The sequence below is a fragment of the Heterodontus francisci genome, chromosome 24 (assembly GCF_036365525.1).
Source record: "Heterodontus francisci isolate sHetFra1 chromosome 24, sHetFra1.hap1, whole genome shotgun sequence".
Taxonomy (NCBI): Eukaryota; Metazoa; Chordata; class Chondrichthyes; order Heterodontiformes; family Heterodontidae; genus Heterodontus; species Heterodontus francisci.
This window is the reverse complement of record NC_090394.1, coordinates 10,376,233-10,403,656: the sequence shown is the minus strand read 5'-3', so window position 1 is coordinate 10,403,656 and position 27,424 is coordinate 10,376,233. Positions and strand designations below refer to the sequence as shown.

Below are 27,424 nucleotides of genomic sequence, written 5' to 3'. Positions count from 1 at the left end.
GAATTTATGTATCCTCTTCAGGTCCTGGCACTTTAGCCTCCTTTAACTAATTAACTTTGCTAACACTTTCCTTTTGATTTATTATATCTCACATATCTTTAGACAATTTAGAATTTATCTCCTCCCCAGCATTTGTTTCTTCTGTATGCATCGAATCAAAGTAATTAAGTATTGCTGCCAATTTCTGCTCATCCTCAAGTCACTCACCACCTTCTCCCCCCAGGTCCTACCTCAAATTTGGCAATTGTCCTTTTACTAATATGTTTGGAAAATACTTTATTCTTTTTAAATTCAATCCTTGTACTCCCTTATTACTTTCCTATCCCTTTCTTAATCTGCCCTTTTCTTGCATTGTTTCTTAATTTTTATTATACCTATAGCCCTCATGTCCTGTTCTCGAATCTAAATTTGTTTTAGCTTCTTATCTTACCTGGAGTATTCTGAAACTTGAAGCAGTGTTGGTTTTTTAAATAGTATATATTTATTCTGCCATGTTGCAATCTTCTTTTTCAAAAGTATGCAATTGTTGATCTACAATTCTGTGTATCAGTTTCTCTTTATACCTCTTGGTTGCCAGATCACTCATTTTTTTTACAACCTGCCCTATTCCTATCTAGTGCCTTTGGTTTTGTAGTAATTACTTGCTTTTTTTATTTCAACCTGCCCATCTTTCTCCCAACAGTGCAATTTCTGACCAGAAATAGCAAAGTTAAAGGCCCTGTATTCCAACTACCATGTAGGTGATGCCAGGCAGCTGAGTACGCCAGCACCAAGAGATTGCCTACACAAATATATGTCATCCCTTGCAACATTGTCAGCTATAATACCTTTAAAAAGCTGTTAACTCATGCACTAGATTCTACAGGGAGCCAAATTATTAATACTCTTCATTAGAAAAAGTATATCCACTGTTAGGATACAGGAAAATTGGGAAGTAAAGTTATTCAAATGATTGCTTAAGAAGATACAATTATTGTAGAACATTGTTCCAAAAGAGAAATTATTATAAATGTTTCTTTAAATTTTGTAAAAATAATTAATTTTGGTAAAATATAATTTCTAGTTGTTACATTTTAAGGGAGATTGTTCTTAAAATATTGCATCTATATTCCATCAGGATTTGTACTTGAACATGGCAAAATTGCAGGTAATTTAGAGTCCATTCTAATCAGATTTTTTAGAATTGTGCCAAAATTAAAAATATGTTATTAAGTAACTGCTACAGTGGGCAGATGGTAGATATATTTCTGTGAGTTACCATTAACATTAATACATGAAGAGCATAAAGCATTAAATATGTATTGTTATCTGCTTAAGTAAACAAAGGATGTATTGCCTTATCTGGTAACTTCTCACCTGCGACGACTGTAGTCAGGTCAGTGTAACATCACCTTTCTCCAGTGACTACTCTAGTTGGGTCAGTGTAATATCACCTTTCTCCTGTGTCTACTGCAGTCAGATCAGTGTAACGTTACCTTTCTCCTGTGTTTACTGTAGTCAGATCAGTGTAACGTCACCTTTCTCCTGTGTTTACTGTAGTCAGATCAGTGTAACGTTACCTTTCTCCTGTGTTTACTGTAGTCAGATCAGTGTAACGTTACCTTTCTCCTGTGTCTACTGCAGTCAGATCAGTGTAACGTCACCTTTCTCCTGTGTTTACTGTAGTCAGATCAGTGTAACGTCACCTTTCTCCTGTGTTTACTGTAGTTGGGTCAGTGTAACATCATCTTTTCCCATATCTACTGTCGTTCGGTCAGTGTAACTTCACCTTTCTCCTGTGTGTACTGTAGTCAGGGCAGTATAACATCACCTTTCTCCTGTGTGTACTGTAGTCATCATCTTTCCCCATGTCTACTGTAGTCGGGTCAGTGTAACATCATCTTTCCCCTGTGTCTGCCATCATTAGGCCAGTGTAACATCACCTTTCTCCTGCGCCAACTGTAGTCAGTTCAGTGTAACATCATCTTTCCCCATGTCTACTGTAGTCAGGTCAATGTAACATCACTATTCCCTTGTGTGTGCTGTAGTTGGGTCAGTGTAACATCATCTTTCCCCCATGTCTGCCATCATTAGGCCAGTGTAACATCCAACGATGTCCCTGCAAGAGAAAAATCTGAGTAATCAACAATGGGAATTTTTTTTTAAACAACCGACAGTATGATTTAACAGAGCATGATTTAAATCTGTGAAGTGTTGTTTAGTATTAAAAAGTGTTCTTGTTACGTCTTTATTGTAATATATAACCTATGAAGTTGCAATATTCTATCTCAAGACTTCTATAGTGAATCTTCTAAATCAAATCATTTTTTATTGTAAAGTGACCTACTGTACTTCTACATATTATTTTCTTTTATCGCATTGTTTTAAAACTGGCATAAGTATCTATTTTGGGAACTGTCGGGACAGGTGATGATAATGGGGAGTTGCATATAAAAGTTTAAATTATGAAAACAACGAGTTAGGGGAACTATAAAGTGTTGATTGGCCTTTAAATCATAGGTTTGAGCTAAATTGTCATTCTCTTGCCAAGTCTATGAGTAAAACATAACAAATGCAGCCATTATTACAGAATTAGACCTTTCCTTATTATTTCCGTGATTATTCTGTTTTGGTCAAGATTATTGCACTAAAATGTACTATAATCTTTAAAATGTCACCAGATGTAAAATTTAAAATTTAAAAATGTTGCAAAATACTCAGATTATTTGGAAAATGGCTGTGACAAAACATTAAAATCAATTTCTAGTCAGCTTTAAATGTGACAACAGTTGCAAAAGAGGAAATTGTTAGACAAATTGAGAAAGTTAATATTCAAACATTTAGGAAACAACTATACAATATAGTAAAACTCCACCGAAACATGAAGGGCTGTTTCTTTATTTTCACAAAAATACATTTGAAAACATTATAGTTACTATATTCTGGATAAATAGGAAAATAGTCTAAAGATATATGATGTTTGGATAGGCAATATAAAACTTGTGGAGTATTAATTTTCCAAAATTCTCTAGATTCGGGGAAGGTTCCATTAGATTGGAAAATAGCCAATGTAACTCCTTTATTCAAAAAGGGAGGGAGACAGAAAGCAGGAAAGTACAGGTCAGTTAGCTTAACATCTGTCATAGGGAAAATATTAGAAGCTATTATTAAAGACATTATAGCAGAGCAGTTAGAAAAATTCATGGTGATCAGGCAGAGTCAACAGGTTTCTGTGAAAGGGGTATCATTTTAACCAATTTATTGGAGTTTTGTGAAGGGGAACTGTCCTTAGATTTCCAGAAGGCATTTAATAAGGTGCCACATCAAAGTTTATTGCAGAAAATAAAAGCTCATTGTATAGGGAGTAACATATTGGCATGGATAGAAGCTAGCTAACAGGAAACAGAGTAGGCATAAATGGGTCATTTTCTGGTTGGCAAGATGTAATGAGTGGTGTGCCACAGAGATCAGTGCTGGAACCTCAACTTTTTACAATTTATATAAATGGTTTGGATGAAAGGTCTGGTTGCTAAATTTACTTACGACACAAAGATAGGTAGGAAAGTAAGTTGTGAGGAGGACATAAGGAGGCTACAAAAGGATATAGATAGGTTAAGTGAGTGGGAAAAGATCTGGCAAATGGAGTATAATGTGGGAAAATGTGAAATTGTCCATTTTGGCAGGAAGAATAAAAAAGAAGCATATTATCTAAATGGTGAGAGATTGCAGAGCTCTGAGATGCAGAGGGATCTTGGTGTCCTAGTGCATGAATCACAAAAGGTTAGTCTGCAGGTACATCAAGTAATTAGGAAAGCTAATAGAACGTTATCATTTATTGTGAGGGGAATTGAATACAAAAGTGGGGAGGTTATGCTTCAGTTATACAGGGCATTAGTGAGAGCACATCTGGAGTACTATGTACAGTATTGGTTTCCTTATTTAAGGAAGGATGTAAATGCATTAGAAGCAGTTCAGAGAAGGTTCACTAGACTAATACCTGGAATGGGCAGGTTTTCTTATGAGGAAAGGTTGGACAGGCTTATATCCAGTGGAGTTTAGAAGAGTAAGAGGCCACTTGATTGAAACACATAAGATCCTGAGGGGTCTTGACAAGGTGGATGTGGAAAGGATGTTTCCTCTTGTGGGAGAATCTTGAACTAGGGGTCACTGTTTAAAAATAAGGGGTCATCCATTTAAGACAGAGATGAGGAGAATTTTTTTTCTCTCATAGGGTCGTGAGTCTTTGGAACTCTCTTCCTCAAAAGGCGGTGCAAGCAGAGTCTTTGAATATTTTTAAGGCAGGGGTAGATAGATTCTTTATAAGCAAGGAGGTGGAAGGTTATTGGGGGTAGGCAGGAATGCGGAGTTGAGGTTACAATCAGATCAGCAGTTGAATGGCGGAGCAGGCTCAAGGGGCCGAGTGACCTGCTCCTGCTCCTAATTCGTATGTACGTTCATATGACATCACCATCTTGTGTCCAGTAATTGATGTTGATTTTACAAAACTTAACTTTCCATGCCCAATATCAAATGAAGCATGAGAGGTTGTATGCAGTTTTATTGATCGTTTCCGCTATAGCTACACAAAAGCAAGTGCAATATTATTGCATGTAGCAATTTTAAAAAGGGACAACCTAAGTTACTTCATGAGTGATATTGAAGCAGCAGTGGTGAAGCTGAAAGATCCAGATGCCTTTGGAGATGCCATTCTCAGGATGGGTACCGCATGGATCAGTGTTGGGGCCACAGCTGTTCACAATCCATACAAATGATTTGGATTTGGGGACCAAATGTAATATTTCCAAATTTGCTAACAACACAAAACTAGGTGGAAATGTTAAGTTGTGAGGAGGATGCGAAGAGGCTTCAAGGGGACTTGGACAGGCTAAGTGATTGGGCGAACACATGTTAGATGGAATATAATGTGAATAAATGTGAAGTTATCCACTTTGGTAGAAAAAACAGAAAGACAGACTATTTCTTAAATAATGAGAGATTGGGAAGTATTGATGTCCAAAGGGATCTGGTTGTCCTTGTTATTGAGTTACTAAAAGCTAGCATGCAGGTGCATCAAGCAATTAGGAAGGCAAATGGTAAGTTGGCCTTCATCGCAAGGGGCTTTGAGTATAGAAGTAAAGAAGTCTTGCTGCAATTATATAGACCCTTGATGGACTTGTTGATGCCCAAGCAGCTCACTTGCCTTAAAGAGGCATAAGGCTGCTTCACTATGCAAATCCGGGTCCTACACTGGTTTTGGTGCCCCAGTGTAAAATTCAGGTACAAATGGGCAGAGCTAGACTGCACAAATTCCGGCTGCTTGTACTCGATGTTGGGCAGCCTAATCAGCAGTTCTGAAAAGGACCACTGGTAGCCAGTCAAAAAACACCTACAACATTTTTTCAGTTGTATTTTTGTGGAGCCAGAAGAGCGCTGCTCCTGACTCTATAAAACTACTCTGGGCCATTACCAGTCAGATTTCTCTCCCAAGGAGTGGATATCTGCATGTGGTAATGGGAGCAAAAACAAAAGAATCACTTGAGAAATTGTTGTGATGGGAAGTGCAGTGTCCTTCTGAACAAGTGAGCGAAGAATGGCCTTCCTTATCTGGATCGATCTTGTAAGCAAAACTTTTGTTACCTGCACTGTAAAAGGACAAGCGCGCATCAGAGAACAGATCAATGTAATAGTTTTCAGAGCCAATTTAAATGATAGATACCTGCTTATTTCTAGCTGTGGTTCTGTTAGCCCACAGACTGACCATGCAGTTAAATCTCTGTGATAATCAAAGGCTATAACTGTCTGATGTGAGACATCCTTCATCCTTATACATCCAATAAAATGATGATTCTTTCTTTGTCTTGCTTGTAATTAACTAGTTAAAGCATTTGAAAGTTTCATAGTATTTGCTACACAACTGAAAGGAACAGCAATGCTGTCTTAACAGTTAAACTACCAATTTACAGTAACGATCGAGTGCTAATCTTCCATCATTTAGCTTGTAAGGGACAGTGGAATGTTCTTAATAAAATCAGTGAAGTTACTGTTGGCAGTTGTAAAGCATTGAAAGAAAATTTTTAAAACCTTCATCTCAGTTTAGCTGCAGGAAATAGTATTTAAATATGATGTCTTAGTTGAAGTTCACTTAGATTATCTTCTAAATACTGAAATATAGCTCTCTTTATTCTTTCATTTAAAAAAATGTTTGTGATCTTAAAATCAACTGCTTACTATCACTGAAACTTGTGTTTTCTTTGTTTGATCAAACTGTTAATACTATTCAGTTTGCAATCTCCAGATATAATCAAATAAACCACAGTACTGAAAAAGGCCATTGAACTCATTGCCATTACACCAGTGCTGACTCCTCACCAGGAGCAATCTAGTCTAATCCCAGTTTCCTGCATCCTTTTATATTCCTTTCAAGTGCTTACTAAATTCCCTTTTTAAGTTATAATTTTTGCCTCAATAGTCATTTCTAAAGAATTATATGTTCCAATTTTAAGATACAGAAAATTAGCAAACTACAATAAAACATAATCCATAATCCGTAGGAAGTAAATTAGCAAACCCATACCCATAATACTCCCAATATTGTTCCTATGGAATTACATAGAATCTATAGAACACAACAGGCCATTCATCTCAACTGGTATGTGCCTGCATGTATGCTCCACACGAGCCTTCTCCCACCAATTTCAGCTGTCCCTGTTAGGATATCCTTCTATTCCTTTCTTCCTCATATGCCTCTCTGGTTTCCCTTCAAATGCATCTATGCTATTCACCTTAACTTCTCCATGTGGTACTGAGTTTCACATTCACACCTCTCTTTGACTAAAGAAGGTCCTCCTTATTGAATTTGTTGGTGAACATTTTATGGCCTTAGTTTTGGTCTGCCCCACAAGTGGAAATATCTTCTCTAAGTTGTTATTTTAATAATTTTAAAGACCTCTCTGCAGTCATCCCACAACCTTCTCTTTTGTAGAGAAAAGAGACCTAACCTGCTTAGGCTTTCCTGATAAGTATATCGTTTCAGTTCTAGGTTTTTTTTATTCTCACATAGGGTGCAGGAATCGTTAGAAAGACCAGCATTTGTTGCCCGTTCCTAATTATCCTTGACAGCTCACTTGTAGACCAGACAAGGTCAGGACAGCAGATTTCCTTCCATAAAGAGCATTAGCAAACCAGATGGGTTTTTATGACAATCAATGGTAGTTTCATGGCACCATTACTGAGACTGGCTTTCAGGATTTTTATTAATTGAATTTAAATTCCACCTGCTGCTGTGGTGGGACTTGAACCCGTGTCCCCAGGACATTGGTCTGGGCCTCTGGATTACTAATTCAGTGACATTACCACAGCACCACTGTCTCCCCTAATATTATCCTTCTAAACCTTTTTTGTATCTTCACAGAATTACAGAATCGATACAGTGCAGAAAGAGGCCATTCAGCCCATTGTGTCCACACCAGCTCTCCGAAAAAGCAATTCCCTCAGTTCCATTCCCCTGCCTTCTCCCCATAACCCTGCACATGTTTTCTTTTTATATAACTGTCTAATTCCATTTTGAATACTTCAATTGAACCTGCCTCCACCACGTTCTCAGGCAGCGCATTCCAGACCTTAACTACTTGCTGCGTGAAAACGTTTTTCCTCATGTCACTTTTGCTTCTCTTACCAAATACTTTAAATCTGTGCCCTCTCATTCTCGATCCTTTCAAGAGTGGGAACAGTTTCTCTCTATCTTCTCTGTTCACACCCCTCATGATTTTGAATACCTCTATCAAATCACCTCTCAGCCTTCTCTTCAAGGAAAACAGTCCTAACTTTTCCAATCTATCTTCATAACTGAAACTCCTCATCCCTGGAACAATTCTTGTGAATCTTTTCTGTACTCTCTCCAATGCCCTCATGCCTTTCCTAAAGTGCGGCGCCCAGAACTGGACACAATACTCCAGCTGAGGCTGAGCTAGTGTCTTTAAAGTTCAACATAACTTCCTTGCTCTTGTACTCTATGCCCCTATTAATAAAGCCCAGGATACTCTATGCTTTATTAACCACTCTCTCAACCAGTCCTGTCATCTTCAATGACTTATGCACATATACACCTAGGTAATTCTGCTCCTGCACCCCCTTTAGAATTGTACCCTTTATTCTATATTGTCTCTCCATGAACTTCCGACCAAAATGTTTCATGATATATTAACATCTAGACTCAGACTTCCTGCAACTCTTGCCACAGTATCCTTTTTATATTATGGAGCCCAAAACTGTGCACAGGACTGCAAGTATGTTTTAACTAAAGTTCTATACAAGTTTAACATAACTTCTCTGCTCTTCAATTCTATCCCTCTGGAAATTAACCTTAGTGCTTTCTTTGTGGCCTTATTAACCTGTGCCACTACTTTTAGTGATTTGTGTGACTGTATACCTAGATCCCTTTGTCCCTTACTCCATTTAGACTTGATCCAAGCTGTATGTGGCCTCCTTGTACTTCCAACACAAATGTTACACTTCACGCTTTTCAATGTTGAAATTAATTTGCCAATTATATGCCCATTCTGCAAATTTATTAATGTCATTGTATTTCACTGGAGATTAAGGCTGTTTAATTACCTTATTAGGATATATTTGATATGAGTGTTTATATCAAAATAATTCACCATCATATCTTGTTTTTTTTCTTTATAGTGGTTAAATTAAAGATAACGATGTATTTCTCTCCACCTGCCCCATTTTGTGGCCTGCTAAATAGACGCTATTTTCTGCTCACTTCTCAGCCTAGAATGTTCAGCACCACTGAACCATAATATATTAATGTCAAGACTCATCTCCTGCAACTCTGCCCCTTCCCTGCTATACTTAATGGCACATAGCAACTACACCATTTTCTAAGATTATTTAATTTGCAGAATGGATCTATAAATGTCAGGATAATGGATTATTTAATTTATGAAATGCAAATTAGAAATTATTCACACAAGACCAATAACATGATTTAAAATGACACAAATGATTTAGTTCACTCAATTATTTTCTGACATTTTTCCTCACTTTATGTTTTCTGGACTCATAGTTTATCATTTCACTCCATGTCCTACTGCTTCATCAACTAAGAAAATTTTTTTTCCCCTTTAGACAAGTTAGCTTTTGATATATTCTGAAGCGGGTGGCAGAAGATTTACACTTTCTCATGATTCGGTAGATATTTTGGTCAGTAAAATAGAATATGCTGCCCTCAACTAAACTAGTGCTGTTAGAACTCACTTCATTAACCTTACTTATATGTAGTAGACTTTACTACAATAACAGATTTGAACTTGTGTCACAAATGAATTGTGACTTGGTAACAATTTACATATATCGCATCTTTGCTCAGAATATGCTGATATGCTTACACATACTTAAATTTGATTGTACTACTTAAAATGCTTAAATTGCCCATGCTATTGAATGTGTGGTTAAATATTGTGTGCACTGTAGTTGTCACTTTGCTTGCTTTGATTTTGAGATCCAGACTTGGTGCATATAATTTTACACCCTTTACATTTTTAATGTAGTGTTACTTTTATGTAGACAAACGTTCATAATCATTTTACTTTGTTTCCAGATCTTAAACGTGAGTGCCATTGTCCTTGCTAATCTATGCGTTTCCTATATTATGACCAGTCAAAACGAAGAGGTGAGTGAAACATCTATCTACAGGTGACCTATATAAGAATACAGTAGATCACATTTGTATTTTATTAACTAATTTGTTTTGTATGGATATGTCTTAACTTCAGTCATTTTGTGTTTAAATTTGACCTCTACTCACCCTTCCGGTCTCTAGCTCGAAGGCAGCATGCCACTCATGTAAAAATGTTTTATGTCAATTTTGATATCCTTTGCAAGTTTCTTTTCATACTCCCTTTTGTAACTCTTACTCTGTTTTATCACTCTTTGCTGTTCTTTGTATGTTTCCTACTTGTCAGGATCTATTCCTTTTTTGTTACTTTTTATATGCTTTTATTTTTAGTTTTATGTTGTCTCTACCTCTTTAGTCATCCATGGCTGTTCTTTTTGGCAAGTAGAGCTCTTGCCCCTTAAGGGTATAATCTGATGCTTTATCATGTTAAAAATCTTTTTTGAACACCTCATTAATCATCTGTCATTTTACCCATTAACTGATTTGCCCAGTTTACCGTGGACAGTCTCTGTCTCATCCCATTGATGTCAGCCTTACCTAACGTAGAATCTTAGTAGCTGTTTTGTGTTTTTCACTTTCAAACACTATTTTGAACTCATTCATATTATGATCGCTATTGGATAAATGTTCACACACTGTGGGGCTATTATTTAAATCTGGCTTATTACTCATTACCAAATCTAAATAGTATACCCCCTTGTTGGTTCTGAAACATTGTGTCAGAAATCTCCCATTAAAACCACTCTGCCATTGCTACATGCGTGTCTAATCACTGAATTTATACAAAATGTCACTTCACAGCTGCTACCACTACCACTACAAAACTCCCACTACAGTCTTAAATCCTTTTCTATTTCTCAAATCTATCCATAAACTCTGCATGCATGCAATCAAAACCATTGGCATGCAGAATCAACGCTTCTACTGCTGTGGAGGAGCCCTGCAGTACTTGGCAGAGCAGGTGTCAAGGCTTATGGTGGTTTGCTGTATACTGCACAGTCTCACCATCATGAGGCACAGTCCTTACCATCTTGTGTGGGGTTTGTTTGTTTATTTATTTAGTCATTCATTCTTTCTTCCATGGGATATGAGCAAGGCCAGCATTTATTACTCATCACTAATTGCTCTTCTGAGCTGCCTTCTTGAATCACTGCAGTCCATATGGGGTAGGTACACCAACAGTACTGTTAGGGAAGGAGTTCCAGGAATTTGGTGAAGGAACAGCGATATAGTTCCAAGTCAGGATGGTGTGTGGCTTGGAGGGGAACTTGCAGGTGGTGGTGTTCCCATGCATCTGCTGCCCTTGTTCTTCTATATGGTAGCGATCACAGGTTCAAGGAGGAGATAGAGGAATGGAGGAAGCAACCTAGACAACCCCTTTCTGTCTGGGCTGTCTGTGAACAACTCGTCCAATTGCAATCCCAGTAAACAGCCCCAATTCCCCATTTTCCAAAAGACCCACACCTTACCTTCCCTCTGCAATTGATCATCACAGTATCTGCTTGGACACAATGCAAAAATAAAAGACACCATAAAATAAACGTTCCAAACCAATTTTATAAATCAAAGCATGCCAGGATGCAAACAAACGTCAACAACTCACCCTTGTACATTCCCTTGCATGTGCCTTTGCCTATTCTAGTGCTCATACACAGTACTGCTCCAGTAGCTGCAGCATGACTGGTGGAAAGCTGCAGACTTTCAGTGGGGTGACTGTAAATAGCCTTTAATGATGACTTCGAACAGTCTGGGCTGGCTGGCAGGGAACAGCAAGGGAACTGGCAGAGTGACAGTGGTGGGAGGATAAAAGCTATGTTCATGTTCCACAAAGACACTTCTACTCCTCAGTGCCTCAGTAATCTTGCTGAATCACAGATTGCTGGCTGGCTGTGGCACCTTGCAAACCCCTTTTAACATTGGTATCCGCAGTTATAATGTTATTAGTGTGAGCTTCCATGGCAGCAAGCTGACCTTGCATGGCAAAAGTCTGAGCTTCCAGACATTAGGCGGCATTTGCTTGTTTTACAGCAGAAGCTGAGACATCGGACACTACATCAGGGTTGGATCCGCAAGTGTGCTAATGGAGTTAGCCACCAGTTCCATGCTGGAAAGAATGGGCTCCAAGCTCAGCGCCTTGACATTGTATGCTGGCTTTCTGGCAGGCCTGCCAATGCACCAAGGCTTTCATTGTGCATACCCCTCAGCCTCCTTCTGTAGCCTGTCCCATCGACATACTCATCTGAGTCCTCTGCAGAAAAACTCGGGCTGGATCTAGTGTTCGCAACGTGACTTCCGGTGGTGGACCTGTAAGTGGGCGCCATCGCCGCTCATCGCGTGTGTGGCCGGCCCACCGCAATCACGTGGCAGATGGCGGATTATCATAATGGAGGCACAGCGCCCAGCCAATTACACGATGGGGGCGGGAATCAAGGCGCCGAATGCATGCGGCATCAGATGACTCCGGATTGCATTGCTGCCTTTGAGTCATTTGTTGTTTGCTGCTGAGACTGGTGCTGGAGTGACTTCTCGACCCCTCCGCCCCCCACCTCGCTCTAAAGGAAACTGCAGGAAAGCAGAGGCAAGACACAGGGAGGTTCCACAGTTTAGCAATGCCTCCCTGGAGATTCTGTTCCCTGCTGCAAGAGAAAGGTGGAAGGTCCTCTTCTCCAGCAATGGCAAGTGATCCTCCTACCTGATCAAACAAGTGGTGGGTTTCCACTCAGCTTTAGAATCAGGATCACAAGCTGCTGAGAGTGCCACATGCACCCAAGCAGCTGGCTAAGGCTGAGACAGCCAAGGACTGTGGGTGGCCAGGCCCATGCTGAGCCCAAAACTAATTTTTTTTTTATTCATTCATGGGATGTGAGCGTCACTGGCAAGGCCAGCATTTATTGCCCATCCCTAATTGCCCTTGAGAAGGTGGTGGTGAGCTGCCTTCTTGAACCGTTGCAGTCCATGTGGGGTAGGTACACCCACAGTGCTGTTAGGAAGGTAGTTCCAGGATTTTGACCCAGAGACAGTGAAGGAATGGCGATATAGTTCCAAGTCAGGATGGTGTGTGACTTGGAGGGGAACTTGCAGGTGGTGGTGTTCCCATGCATTTGCTGCCCTTGTCCTTATAGTTGGTAGAGGTCGCGGGTTTGGAAGGTGCTGTCTAAGGAGCCTTGGTGCATTGCTGCAGTGCATCTTGCAGATGGTACACACGGCTGCCACTGTGCGTCGGTGGTGGAGGGAGTGAATGTTTGTAGATAGGGTGCCAATCAAGTGGGCTGCTTTGTCCTGGATGGTGTCGAGCTTCTTGAGTGTTGTTGGAGCTGCACCCATCCAGGCAAGTGGAGAGTATTCCATCACACTCCTGACTTGTGCCTTGTAGATGTTGGACAGGCTTTGGGGAGTCAGGAGGTGAGTTACTCGCCGCAGGATTCCTAGCCTCTGACCTGCTGTTGTAGCCATGGTATTAATATGGCTACTCCAGTTCAGTTTCTGGTCAATGGTAGCCCCTAGGATGTTGATAGTGGGAGATTCAGCGATGGTTATGCCATTGAATGTCAAGGGGAGATGGTTAGATCCTCTCTTGTTGGAGATGGTTATTGCCTGGCACTTGTGTGGCACGAATGTTAGTTGCCACTTATCAGCCCAAGCCTGGATATTGTCCAAGTCTTGCTGCATTTCTACATGGACTGCTTCAGTATCTGAGGAGTCACGAATGGTGCTGAACATTGTGCAATCATCAGCGAACATCCCCACTTCTGACCTTATGATTCAAAGAAGGTCATTGATGAAACAGCTGAAGGTGGTTGGACCGAGGACCTAACCCTGAGGAACTCCTGCAGTGATGTCCTGGAGCTCAGATGATTGACCTCCAACAACCACAACCATCTTCCCTTGCGCTAGGTATGACTCCAACCAGCGGAGGGTTTTCCCCCTGATTCCCATTGACCTCAGTTTTGCTAGGGCTCCTTGGTGCTATACTTGGTCAAATGCTGCCTTGATGTCAAGGGCAGTCACTCTCACCTCACCTCTTGAGTTCAGCTCTTTTGCCCATGTTTGAACCAAGACTGTAATCAGGTCTGGAGCTGAGTGGCCCTGGCGGAACCCAAACTGAACGTCACTGAGCAGGTTATTGCTAAGCAAGTGCCACTTGATGGCACTGTTGATGACACCTTCCATCACTTTACTGATGATTGAGAGTAGGCTGATGGGGCGATAATTGGCCGGGTTGGACTTGTCCTGCTTTCTGTGTACAGGACATACCTGGGCAATTTTCTACACAGCAGGGTAGATGCCAGTGTTGTAGCTGTACTGGAACAGCTTGGCTATGGGCGTGGCAAGTTCTGGAGCACAGGTCTTCAGAACTATTGCCGGAATATTGTCAGGTCCCATAGCCTTTGCAGTATCCAGTGCCTTCAGTCGTTTCTTGATGTCACGCGGAGTGAGTCGAATTGGCTGAAGTCTGGCATCTGTGATGCTGGGGACCTCAGGAGGAGGCTGAGATGGATCATCAACTCAGCACTTCTGGCTGAAGATTGTTGCAAATGCTTCAGCCTTATTTTTCGCACTGATGTGCTGGGCTCCCCCATTATTGAGGATGGGGATATTTGTGGAGCCACCTCCTCCAGTTAGTTGTTTAATTGTCCACCACCATTCATGGCTGGATGTGGATACGGACCCCGGAAGTGCAGAAGGTTTTAGTTTCGACAGGCATCAAGATCGGTGCAGACTTGGAGGGCCGAATGGCCTGTTCCTGTGCTGTACTGTTCTTTGTTCTTTGATTGCAGTGCTTAGATCTGATCCGTTGGTTATGGGATCGTTTAGCTCTGTCTATTGCATGCTGCTTATGCAGTTTGGCACGCAGATAGTCCTGTGTTGTAGCTTCACCAGGTTGACACCTCCTTTTGAGGTATGCCTGGTGCTGCTTCTGGTATGTCCTCCTGCACTCTTCATTGAACGAGGGTTGGTCTCCTGGCTTGATGGTAATGGTAGAGTGGGGGATATGCCGGGCCATGAGGTTACAGATTGTGGTTGAGCACAATTCTGCTGCTGCTGAAGGCCCACAGCGCCTCATGGATGCCCAGTTTTGCTTTGCTATATCTGTTCGAAATCTATCCCATTTAGCATGGTGGTAGTGCCACACAACACGAAGGAGGGTATCCTCAATGTGAAGGTGGGACTTTGTATCCACTCCCACCAATACTGTCATGGACAACTGCATCTGCGGCAGGCAGATTGGTGAGGACGAGGTCAAGTATGTTTTCCCCTCTGTACGAATGCTTTGTCTTTCAACACAGCATTAACATATTGTTTTCCTTTGTTCCACGACCTTCTTGTCTGCTATTCTGTGATGTCCTATCTACACCTCCTTTGTTATCTTCTGCCCCACCCCCGCTTTACTTGCTTATAACCTTTTACATTTCTAATATTTGCCAGTTCTGAAGAAGGGTCACTGACGTGAAACGTTAACTCTGCTACTCTCTCCACAGATGCTGCCAGATCTGCTGAGTATTTCCAACCTTTCTAGTTTTTATTTCTGTTTTCCCCTCTTGTTGGTTCCCTCACCACCTGCCACGTACCCAGTCTAGCAGATATGTCCTTTAGGACTCGGCCAGCTCGGTCAGTTTGGTGCTACCGAGCCATTGAAGTCCCCCATCCAGAGTACATTCTGTGCCCTTGCCACCCTCAGTGCTTCCTCCAAGTGCTGTTCGACATGGAGGAACAAAGAACACAGAACAGTACAGCACAGGAATAGGCCATTCGGCCCACCAAGCCTGCACCGATCATGATGCCTGTCTAATCTAAAACCTTCTGCACTTCGGGGGTCTGCATCCCTCTATTCCCATCCTGTTCATGTATTTGTCGAGATGCCTCTTAAACTTCGCTATCGTACAAGCTTCCACCACCTCCCCTGGCAGCAAGTTCCAGGCACTCACCACCCTCTGTGTAAAAAATTTGCCTCGCACATCCCCTCTAAACTTTGCCCCTCACACCTTAAACCTATGTCCCCTAGTAACTGACACTTGCACCCTGGGAAAAAGCTTCTGACGATCCACTCTGCCCATGCCACTCATAACTTTGTAAACCTCTATCATGTCGCCCCTCCACCTCCGTCATTCCAGTGAAAACAATCCGAGTTTGTCCAACCTCTCCTCATAGCTAATACCCTCCAGACCAGGCAACATCCTGGAAAACCTCTTCTGTACCCTCTCCAAAGCCTCCACATCCTTCTGGCAGTGTGGTGACCAGAATTGTACACAATATTCCAAGTGTGGCCTAACTAAGGTTCTGTACAGCTGCAACATGACTTGCCAATTTTTGTACTCTATGCCACGACCGATGAAGGCAAGCATGCTGTATGCCTTCTTGACTACCTTATCCACCTGCGTTGCCACTTTCAGTGATCTGTGGACCTGAATGTCCAGATCTCTCTGCCTGTAAATACTCCTAAGGGTTCTGCCATTAACTGTATACTTCCCACCTGTATTAGACCTTCCAAAATGCATTACCTCACATTTGTCCGGATTAAACTCCATCTGCCATTTCTCCGCCCAAGTCTCCAACCGATCTATATCCTGCTGTATCCTCTGACAATCCTCATCACTATCCGCAACTCCACCAACCTTTGTGTCGTCCGCAAACTTACTAATCAGACCAGCTACATTTTCCTCCAAATCATTTATATATACGACAAACAGCAAGGGTCCCAGCACTGATTCCTGCAGAACACCACTACCCACAGCCCTCCATTCAGAAAAGCACCCTTCCACTGCTACCCTCTGTCTTCTATGACTGAGCCAGTCTGTATCCATCGTGCCAGCTCACATCTGATCCCATGTGACTTCACCTTTTGTATCTTGTCAAAGGCTTTACGGAAGTCCATGTAGACAACATCCACTGCCCTTCCTTCATCAATCATCTTCGTCACTTCCTCAAAAAACCTGATCAAGTTAGTGAGACGCGACCTCCCCTTCACAAAACCATGCTGCCTTTCGCTAATAAGTCCATTTGCTTCCAATGGGAGTAAATCCTGTCCCAAAGAATCCTCTCCAATAATTTCCCTACCACTGACCTACAGCTCACCCGCCTGTAATTTCCTGGATTATCCTTGCTATCCTTCTTAAACAAAGGAACAACATTGGCTATTCTCCAGTTCTCTGGGACCTCACCTGTAGCCAATGAGAATACAAAGATTTCTGTCAAGGCCCCAGCAATTTCCTCTCTTGCCTCTTTCAGTATTCTGGGGTAGATCCCATCAGGCCCTGGGGACTTATCTACCTTAATGTTTTTCAAGACGCCCAACACCTCCTTTTTGATATCGACATGACCCAGACTATCTACACTCCCTTCCCTAGACTCATCATCCACCAAGTCCTTCTCTTTGGTGAATACTGATGCAAAATATTTAGTACCTCGCCCATTTCCTCTGGCTCCATGCATAGATTCCCTCCTCTGTCCTTGAGTGGGTCAACCCTTTCCTCTTGCTCCTAATGTACGTATAAAAAGCCTTGGGATTCTCCTTAATCTTGTTTTCCAATGACTTTTCATTAACCCTTTTAGCCCTCCTGACTCCTTGCTTAAGTTCCTTCCTACTTTCTTTATATTCCTCAAGGGCTTTGTCTGTTCCCAGCCTTCCAGCCCTTACGAATGTTTTCTTTTTGTTTTTGACTCGGCTCACAATATCCTGCGTTATCCAAGGTTCCCGAAACTTGCCAAACTTATCCTTCATCCTCACAGGAACATGCTGGTCCTGGATTCTAATCAACTGACGTTTGAAGGACTCCCACATGTCAGATGTTGATTTACCCTCAAACAGCCGCCCCCAATCTAAATTCTGCAGTTCCTGCCTAATATTGTTATAATTAGCCTTCCCCCAATTTAGCACCTTCACCCGAGGACTACGCTTATCCTTATCCACGCGTACCTTAAAACTTACGGAATTATGGTCATTGTTCCCGAAATGCTCCCCTACTGAAACTTTGACCACCTGGCCGGGCTCATTCCCCAATACCACGGCCCCTTCCCTAGTTGGACTATCACCATATTGTTTCAAGAAGCCCTCCTGGATGCTCCTTCTAAATTCTGCCCCATCCAAGCCCCTAGCACTATGTGAGTCCCAGTCAATGTAGGGGAAGTTAAAATCACCCACCACAACGACCCTGTTGCTTTTACATCTTTCCAACATTTGTCTACATATCCGCTCCTCTGTCTCCCGCTGGCTGGTGGGAGGCCTATAGTAAACCCCCAACATTGTGACTGCACCCTTCCTATTCCTGAGCTTCCTATTGCCTCGCTGCATGATCCCTCCGAGGTGTCCTCCCACAGTACAGCTGTGATATTGTCCTTAACCAGTAATGTAACTCACCCACTCCTTTTACATCCCTCTCTATCCTGTCTGAAGCATTTAAATTCCGGAACGTTTAGCTGCCAATCCTGTCCTTCCCTCAACCAAGTCTCTGCAATTGCAACAATATCATAGTTCCAAGTACTAATCCAAGCTCATCTGCCTTACCTGTTATACTTCTCGCATTGAAACAAATGCACTTCAGACCACCAGTCCTACTGTGCTCAGCAACATCTCCCTGCCTGCTCTTCCTCTCAGTCTTACTGGCCTTATTCACTAGTTCCCCCTCAGTTATTTCATCTGCTGTCCTGCTGCTCTGGAGTACTGACTCATCAGCTGAGGGAGGTGGGTAGGTGGTAATCAGCAGGAGGTTTTCTTGTCCATGTTTGGCCTGATGCCATGAGACTTTATGGGGTCCAGAGTCGATGTTGAGGACTTCCAGGGTAACTCCCTCCCTACTGTATACCACTGTGCCACCACCTCTGCTGGGTCTGTCGTGCCGGTGGGACAGGACATACCCGGGGATGGTGATGGCAGTGTCTGGGACATTGTCTGTAAGGTATGATTCTGTGAGTATGGGACTAGTTGCTTGACTAGTCTGTGGGACAGCTCTCCCAACTTTGACACAAGCCCCCAGATGTTAGTTAGGAGGGCTTTGCAGGGTCGAAAGGGCTGGGTTTACCATTGTCGTTTCCGGTGCCAAGGTCGAGGCCGGGTGGTCCGTCCGGTTTCATTCCTTTTTATTGACTTCGTAGCGGTTAGGTACAACTGAGTGGCTTTCTGGGCCATTTTAGAGGGAATTTAAGAGTCAACCACATTGCTGTGGGTCTGGAGTCACATGTAGGCCAGACCAGGTAAGGACAGCAGATTTCCTTCCCTAAAGGACATTAGTGAACCAGATGGGTTTTTTCAACAATCGACAATGGTTTCATGGCCATCATTAGACTAGCTTTTTAATTCCAGATTTATTAATTGAATTCAAATTCGACCTTCTGCTGTGGTGGGATTTGAACCCATGTCCCCAGAGCAATACCCTGGTCTCTGGGTTATTAGTTATCAGTGACAATACCACTACGCCACCACTGGGCCACAGATTGCTCATGGAGGAGGCTCCCCCCTACCCCAATGACGAGCCTCTGGAGTCAACAGCACAGGGCATGCTGGAGTTGCAGAGAGAGATAAGGCAGCAGCTGGCGGAGCTGCCAGAGGCCATGCACAGCCATGAGCAGACAACGGAGGAATCCATTCATGCCATGAGTGCTGCCATGTCTCAGGCATGTGAGTGCATGGCTTCCTCTATTGAGAAGTTGGCGATCCCCATGGAGAGCCAGATCTCACAGATGACCGCTGACCTGCGCACCATCGCCTGGGCCATGAACGAGGCCACTGCCGGTACTGCACCAGGCCTGGGAGCAGGCCTAGCACTGGAGATCCAGACTAAAGGTAAGTGAGGCGGGGTGCCAGGGCCAGTCCAGCAGTCCCTGGAAATGGGATGGGAGGGAGAGACGTTAACGGAGGGGAGGCCTTTGCCGCTGTGGCCCTGCGTGGGCCACAGATTGCTCATGGAGGAGGTTCCCCCCTACCCCAAGTTTGCAGGTGGGCAACCTCACTCCCCAGCCCCCCCACCGCTGGCTTAATTCCAGTGGCAGCAGGAAGATGCCCTAAGTGGCTATTAATTGGCCACTTTGGGACTCAATTGTTATATGGGAAGGAAGGCAGTCTTTGGGCTTTGCTGCCCCCGAATTAATTGCAATGCAATGGGAAGGTGACGGGCCCTCTGCCCCCTGCCTTGCATCGCAATTGAGGATTCCACCTCCGAGCCTGTCTCTGGGGTGGGGGTGCCCTTAAGTTCTGCCCTTAAGTTCTGCCCTTAATGCACAATCTCGCCCTATGGTGAGCTGGTATCTGCCCTATCCTTTTTCCCCCTTTCCTAGATGCAGGCCACTCATGCCCGGTGTCTCATCACATATAGATCCTGCCACTGTTTTTCTGAATGGAGGGCTGTGACTAGTGGTGTTCCGCAGGGATCAGTGCTGGGACCTTTGCTGTTTGTAGTATATATAAATGATTTGGAGGAAAATGTAGCTGGTCTGATTAGTAAGTTTGCGGACGACACAAAGGTTGGTGGAGTTGCGGATAATGATGAGGATTGTCAGATTGCGTGCAGTTCTGGTCACCGCATTATAGGAAGGATGTGGAAGCTATGGAAAGGGTGCAGAGGAGATTTACTAGGATGTTGCCTGGTATGGAGGGAAGGTCTTACGAGGAAAGGCTGAGGGACTTGAGGTTGTTTTCGTTGGAGAGAAGGAGGAGGAGAGGTGACTTAATAGAGACATATAAGATAATCAGAGGGTTGGATAGGGTGGATAGTGAGAGTCTTTTTCCTCGGATGGTGATGGCAAACACGAGGGGACATAGCTTTAAGTTGAGGGGTGATAGATATAGGACAGATGTCAGAGGTAGTTTCTTTACTCAGAGAGTAGTAGGGGCGTGGAACGCCCTGCCTGCAACAGTAGTAGACTCGCCAACTTTAAGGGCATTTAAGTGGTCATTGGATAAACATATGGATGAAAATGGAATAGTGTAGGTCAGATGGTTTCACAGGTCGGCGCAACATCGAGGGCCGAAGGGCCTGTACTGCGCTGTAATGTTCTAAAAAAAGAGGATACAGCAGGATATAGATCGGTTGGAGACTTGAGCGGAGAAATGGCAGATGGAGTTTTTCCGGACAAATGTGAGGTAATACATTTTGGAAGGTCTAATGCAGGTGGGAGGTATACAGTAAATGGCAGAACCCTTAGGAGTATTGACAGGCAAAGAGATCTGGGCGTACAGGTCCACAGGTCACTGAAAGTGGCAACGCAGGTGGATAAGGTAGTCAAGAAGGCATACGGCATGCTTGCCTTCATCGGTCGGGGCATAGAGTATAAAAATTGGCAAGTCATGTTGCAGCTGTACAGAACCTTAGTTAGGCCACACTTAGAATATTGCATGCAATTCTGGTCGCCACACCACCAGAAGGACATGGAGGCTTTGGAGAGGGTACAGAGGAGGTTTACCAGGATGTTGCCTGGTCTGGAGGGCATTAGCTATGAGGAGAGGTTGGAAAAACTTGGATTGTTTTCACTGGAATGACGGAGGTGGAGGGGCGACATGATAGAGGTTTACAAAGTTATGAGCGGCATGGACAGAGTGGATAGTCAGAAGCTTTTTCGCAGGGTGGAAGAGTCAGTTACTAGGGGACATAGGTTTAAGGTGCGAGGGGCAAAGTTTCGAGGGGATGTGCGAGGCAAGTTTTTTACAGAGAGGGTGGTGAGTGCCTGGAACTTGCTGCCAGGGGAGGTGGTGGAAGCAGATACAATAGCGACGTTTCAGAGACATCTTGACAAATATATGAATAGGAAGGGAATAGAGGGATATGGGCCCTGGAAGTGCAGAAGATGTAAGTTTCCGCAGGCATCAAGATCGGCGCAGGCTTGGAGGGCCGAATGGCCTGTTCCTGTGCTGTACTGTTCTTTGTTCTTTGTTCACTACGTTATCCTCTAAGTTATGCGCAGTATAAATATCTGAGCTGGTGGCTGAGAGTATGAGATCGGGTAATGGTGTTTCTTCTTCATCACTGTCTTCTTGCTGTTACACCACTGGCCTGGTTGCAGTTCTTGGATATCTAAAGGCAGAAAGGCAGAAGGGTAAGGTTGTACAAAGGGGAGGGGGAAATGTAAGAGGTTACATACACCACCTCAAGCTTCTAAATCTAAAGAGATTGTGGATTGAGAGGGAAGTGGGATGTGAGAAGGAGGATTAAATATGGGATTGCCCATCTTCTGTCATTTCAGCCCCACCGCTGTACATGGCCTCAGCAATGGCCGTTCCAATGATGGTGTGCACTGTCTCCTCCATGGGGCTAAGGACATGCGGGTGCCCTGTCCTCCACTGGTTTTCACCTGCTGTCTTCAGTTGTGTGCCAACTAGTCCTGCATGAGAAAGGGAAGTGTGTCATCTGTTTGGGTGATGTATCTGTCAGTGTGTGCAAGCTGTGAGATGCACAATGCATGTATGTAAGCGCACAAAGTGTGCTGAATTAGGTTGGTGCCTAAGCACAAACAGCAGTATGGGAATGTGATGTAGTGGCAATGACAGAAACATGGCTTAAAAATGGTGAAGTCTTGGTACTTTATATACAAGGATATAAAGTGTTCAGAAAGATAGAGAAGGAAAGAAGGGAGGTGGGATGGCAGTACTGATTAGGGAAGACATTGTAGTGTTGGAAAAGGAGGATATTCTTGAGGGGGCAAGGACAGAATCCATTTGGTTAACATTGAGAAGCAAAAGGGGTATTATCACATTACTAAGGGTACTCTATAGACCTCCAAATAGTGAGAGAGAGAGAGAGACAGTGGAGCAAATTTGCAGGGAAATCACAGAGATGTGCAAGAACTATAGAATGGTGATATTGATGGACTTTATTTACCCAAATGTCAATTGAGATAATTTTAGAGTAAAGGAGGGGAAGGAATTTCTGGAGAACTTCCTTGACCAGTATGTTCTCGGCCCAACTGGAAAGGAGGCATTGCTGGATCTAATGCTGGGAAATGAGGTGGGCCAAGCGGACCAAGTGTCCATGAGGGAGCACTTGGGTAAGAGTGATCATTGTATCATAAGGTTTAGACTCGTTATACAGAAAAGCAAGGAACAATATAAGGTAGAATGGCTGGATTGGAAAAGGGCTAATTTGAATGCGATGAGAAGGGATCTAGCCAGGATAAAATGGAACCCAACACTGACAGTAAAAACTTTAAAGGAACAATGGGTTATTTTCAAGGAAGAGATTCTTCAGGTACAGGCTAGGTACATTGCAACTAGGGTGAAAGGTAGGGGAACCAAAGACAGGGCTCCTTGGGTGACGGGGGAGTTAGAGATCATGATGAACTCACAAAAGAGGGTGTATGATGCATTTCAGGTAAGTCCTTCAAGTGAGTACCAGGCCAAATGCAATAAGTTGAGAGGGGAGGTGAAGAGTAAAATAAGACTGGCAAAGAGAGAATATGAGAATAGAATGGCTGTCAACATAAAGGAACCCAAAATCTTCTACTGGCATGTAAATAGTAAGCGGGTAGTAAGAGCAGGAGTGAGGCTTATTAGGGACAAAGAGGGTAATCTATACTTAGAGGCACTAGACACAGCTAGAATACTTAATGAGTACTTTGTATCAGTGTTTAATAAGGAAGAGAAATCTGACAAAATATTGGTAGAAGTGGAGAGAGTAGAGGCAATGGATAGAGTAAAATTGAGAGGGCAAAGGTACTGGAAAGGCTGGCTATGCTTAGGGTTAATAATTCACCTGTCCAAATGGCTTGCATCCCAGGTTGCTAAAGGAAGTGGAGATGGAGATAGCAGATGGGCTTGTCACAATCTTCCAATTGTCCCTCGATATGGAGGGTTGAAGAGTGGCAAATGTGTCACCCTTATTCAAGAAAGGGTGTAAGGCCAGTCCTCGCAGCTACAGGCCAGTTAGTTTAACATCAGTGGTGGGTAAGGTTTTAGAAACAGTAGTCACAGAAGGAGGCCATGTGGCCCATCGTGTCTGCACAAGCACTCCGAGTGAGCAATTTACTTAGTGCCATTCCTCCGCCTTCTCCCCATAACCCTGCACATTCTTTCTTTTCAGGTAACGATTTATTCCTTTCTGAATGCCTTGATTAAATCAAGGAAAAAAATCAACAGACACTTGGAGAGGTTTCAGTTAATTAAGGTTAGCCATCACGGATTTGTAAAGGGCACATCATGCTTGACTAATCCAATTGAATTTTTGAATCAAGTACAAGAGGTGTGTAAAAATAATAGGGTAATTATATCAGGTGATTTCAACTTTCCCAACATTAATTGGGATAGTCATCGTGTTAAGGGCTTAGATGGAGTGGAGTTCTTAAAATGTATACAGGAGAACTTTTTAGCCCAATATGTAGAGGATCCAACAAGGGAGGGTGCAGTGCTGGACCTAATTCTGGGGAATGATGCCGGACAGGTGGTTGATGTGTTGGTAGGGGAGCATTTTGGTGATAGTGACCATAACATGGTACAGTTTAAGCTTGTTATGGAGAAAGAAATAGGCAAGTTGCAAAAAACGGTTTTGGATTGGGGGAGACCGAATTTTAGTAAAATAAGGCAGGATCTGGCCAAGGTAGACTGGAATGAGTTACTTGTCGGGAAATCTACAGAAGAGCAGTGGGGGGCATTCAAAAAGGAAATGGGGAGGGTACAGGCCCAACATGTTCCCTCTAGGGTAATAGGTAGGAGCAACAAGCCCAGAGAACCATGGATGACCAGAAACATTCAGGGTAAGATGAGAAGGAAAAGAGAGGCTTTTAGCAAATACAAGGAGAGCATTAGTGGAATACAGAAAGTTTAGTTTAGTTTAGTTTAGAGATACAGCATTGAAATAGGCCCTTCGGCCCACCGAGTCTGTGCCGACCATCAACCACCCATATACTAATCCTACACTAATCCCATATTCCTACCACATCCCCACCTGTCTCTATATTTCCCTACCACCTACCTATACTAGGGGCAATTTATAATGGCCAATTTACCTACCAACCTGCAAGTCTTTTGGCTTGTGGGAGGAAACCGGAGCACCTGGAGGAAACCCACGCAGACACAGGGAGAACTTGCAGACTCCACACGGGCAGTACCCAGAATTGAACCCAGGTCGCTGGAGCTGTGAAGCTGCGGTGCTAACCACTGCGCCACCCACTGTAGGATGGAGCTTAAGAAAGCAATTAGGAGAGCAAAGAGGGGATATGAGAAAGCTCTGGCTGGTAAAAGTAGGGAAAATCCCAAGATATTCGATAAGTATATCAATGGGAAGCGGATAACCAGGGAAAGAGTAGGACCCATTAGGGAAAATGTGTGGGTGAAGCCAGAGGACATTGGTAGGGTGTTGAATGACTACTTCACATCTGTCTTCACCCACGAGAATGAGGATGTAGACATGGAACTTAGAGAGAGAGACTGTGAGGTTCTTGAGCAAATTGTCATAGGGAGTGACAAGGTATTGGAGGTTTTGGAAGGCTTAAAAGTGGACAAATCTCCAGGTCTGGACGATTTGTGTCCCAGGATGCTGTGGGAGGCGAGGGTGGAGATTGCAGGGGCTCTGATCCTAATTTTGAATTCCTCTCTGGCCACGGGGGAGGTGCCAGAGGTCTGGAGAACAACTAATGTGGTCTCACTATTTAAGAAAGGTTGTAGAGATAAGCCAGGGAACTACAGACCAGTGAGTCTCACGTCAGTGGGAGGGAAACTATTGGAGAAAATTCTGAAGGAGAGAATCTATCTCCACTTGGAGAGGCAAAATTTGATTAGGAATAGTCAGCATGGCTTTGTCAGAGGGAGGTCATGCCTAACAAATTTGATTGAATTTTTTGAGCATGTGACCAGGTGTGTAGATGAGGGTAGTGCAGTTGATGTAGTTTACATGGATTTCAGCAAAGCCTTTGACAAGGTCCCACATGGAAGACTTAGCAAGAAAGCAAATGCACATGGGATACAAGGTGGATTCAAAATTGGCTTAGTTGTAGGAGACAGAGAGTGATGACAGTGAAAGGAAGACAGTGTCCAGTGGCGTACCACAGGGATCTGTGCTGGGTCCCCTATTGTTTGTCATTTATATAAACGACGTAGATGACTATATGGGGGGCAGGATCAGTGAGTTCACGGATGACACAAAGATTGGCTGAGTGGTGAACAGTGAGGTGCAGTGTCTTAGGTTACAGGAAAATATAGACGAGATGGTCAAATGGGCAGAAAAGTGGCAGATGGAATTTAACGCTGAAAAGTGTGAGGTGAAAAACTTTGGAAGGAATAATGTGACACGGAAGTATTCAATGAATGGCCTGACACTGGGAAGTTTCGATGAACAAAGGGACCTTGGCGTGTTTGTCCATAGATCTCTGAAGGCAGAAGAGCAGGTTAATAGGGTGGTGAAAAAGGCATATGGGACACTTGCCTTTATCAATCGAGGCATAGATTACAAAAGCAGGGAGGTCATGTTGGAGTTGTACAGAACTTTGGTAAGGCCACAGCTGGAGTACTGTGTGCAATTCTGGTCACCACATTATAGGAAGGAAGTGATTGCATTGGAGGGGGTGCAGAGGCAATTCACCAGGATGTTGCCTGGGATGGAACATTTAAGCTATGAAGAGAGGTTGGAAGGCTTGGGTTGTTTTCGCTGGGTCAGAGAAGACTGAGGGGTGACCTGATCGAGGTGTACAAGATTATGAGGGGCATGGACAGGGTGGATAGGGAGCAGCTGTTTCCCTTAGTTGAAGGGTCAGTTACGAGGGGTCACAAGTTTAAGGTGAGGGGCAGGAGGTTTAAGGGGGATTTGAGGAAGAACTTTTTTACCCAGAGGGTGGTGACGGTCTGGAATGCACTGCCTGGGAGGGTGGTAGAGGCAGGTTGCCTCACATTCTTTAAAATGTACCTAGATGAGCACTTAGCACGTCATAACATTCAAGGCTTTGGGCCAAGTGCTGGCAAATGGGATTAGGTAGACAGGTCAGGTGTCTTTAATGCACCGGTGCAGACTCGATGGGCCGAAGGGCCTCTTCTGCACTGTGATTCTGTAAACAACTCTCAGCAGAGTTTTGCATCTTTTGCTTTATCCTTACTTCTGCCCAAAGTGTTTCCACTGTATGATCACCCTTACTGAAGTCCCTGTTTTCTTTATCAATATTGCTGCTCGTCTTCCTATCCCAATTTCCTTTTCCTTATAACCCACTGACCTTACAACAACTATATCAAAACCATTAAAGCTGACCTTGTGCTTCTAACTCACTTGTTTTCCCCTTGTGCTATGTGCGTTCGGGCGCAGAATTTTTTTTTTAGTAACTCTTCCCACCCTGCACATTTGACCTGATGGTGCCTTGTCACATTTATTGACTTAGACGCCTTCTGCTGCTAATGCTGTGTACATTGTTATACCTGCAATTTATTATGTTCTTATTTTCCATCACTCCTTTATTTTTAACAGCTAATTTGTTATTACTTCCTATAGCCTTTTCTGCAGTTGGGTGCAGTCTTGTATTTGTATTTTCCTTATCATTGTTTGTGCTCTGACCTTTGCTCTCTTTTTTTGTCTTTAGGTTACTATTATTTCTACTCAAACCCTCACCTCTTGCCTGACACCCCCTTGTATTGGTTGAATGTCCTTTCTATAGTCCTATTTATCCCTTAGTCCTAGCCTGGTTGTGGTGCAATCTGTCCCAGTGGCACAGCTTCTTCCTGTCCTAGTATTGATGCTCGTGTCCCGTGAAATAAAAGTCATCCTTTCCACATCAATCTTTCAACAATACATTTATTTTCCTGGTTATCACTCTGTCAATTAGCACATGGTTTGGTGGAGATTACCATCATTAAGGTCCTGC

At 43.4% G+C, this 27,424-nt stretch overlaps 2 protein-coding genes across 4 annotated transcripts in view; one reads left to right on the top strand and one right to left on the bottom strand.

Annotated features, from left to right (window-relative positions):
- ift70 (intraflagellar transport 70) overlaps nucleotides 1-27,424 on the top strand; it is a 250,943-nt gene that overhangs the window by 187,343 nt on the left and 36,176 nt on the right. For 2 of the 3 annotated variants that reach the window (XM_068055662.1, XM_068055664.1), the window contains exons 15-16: nucleotides 1,118-1,147; nucleotides 9,587-9,658. In XM_068055662.1, coding sequence (XP_067911763.1) covers nucleotides 1,118-1,147; nucleotides 9,587-9,658 — 102 coding nt within the window. The remainder of the gene's footprint in view (nucleotides 1-1,117; nucleotides 1,148-9,586; nucleotides 9,659-27,424) is intronic. The other variant, XM_068055663.1, reaches the window with a different exon arrangement.
- Nucleotides 2,059-27,424, bottom strand: part of c24h16orf89 (chromosome 24 C16orf89 homolog) — a 146,378-nt gene continuing 121,012 nt past the window's right edge. Inside the window, exon 8 of the mRNA XM_068055668.1 lies at nucleotides 2,059-2,098. Within this exon, the coding sequence (XP_067911769.1) occupies nucleotides 2,070-2,098 (29 nt within the window). The 3' untranslated portion in view covers nucleotides 2,059-2,069. The remainder of the gene's footprint in view (nucleotides 2,099-27,424) is intronic.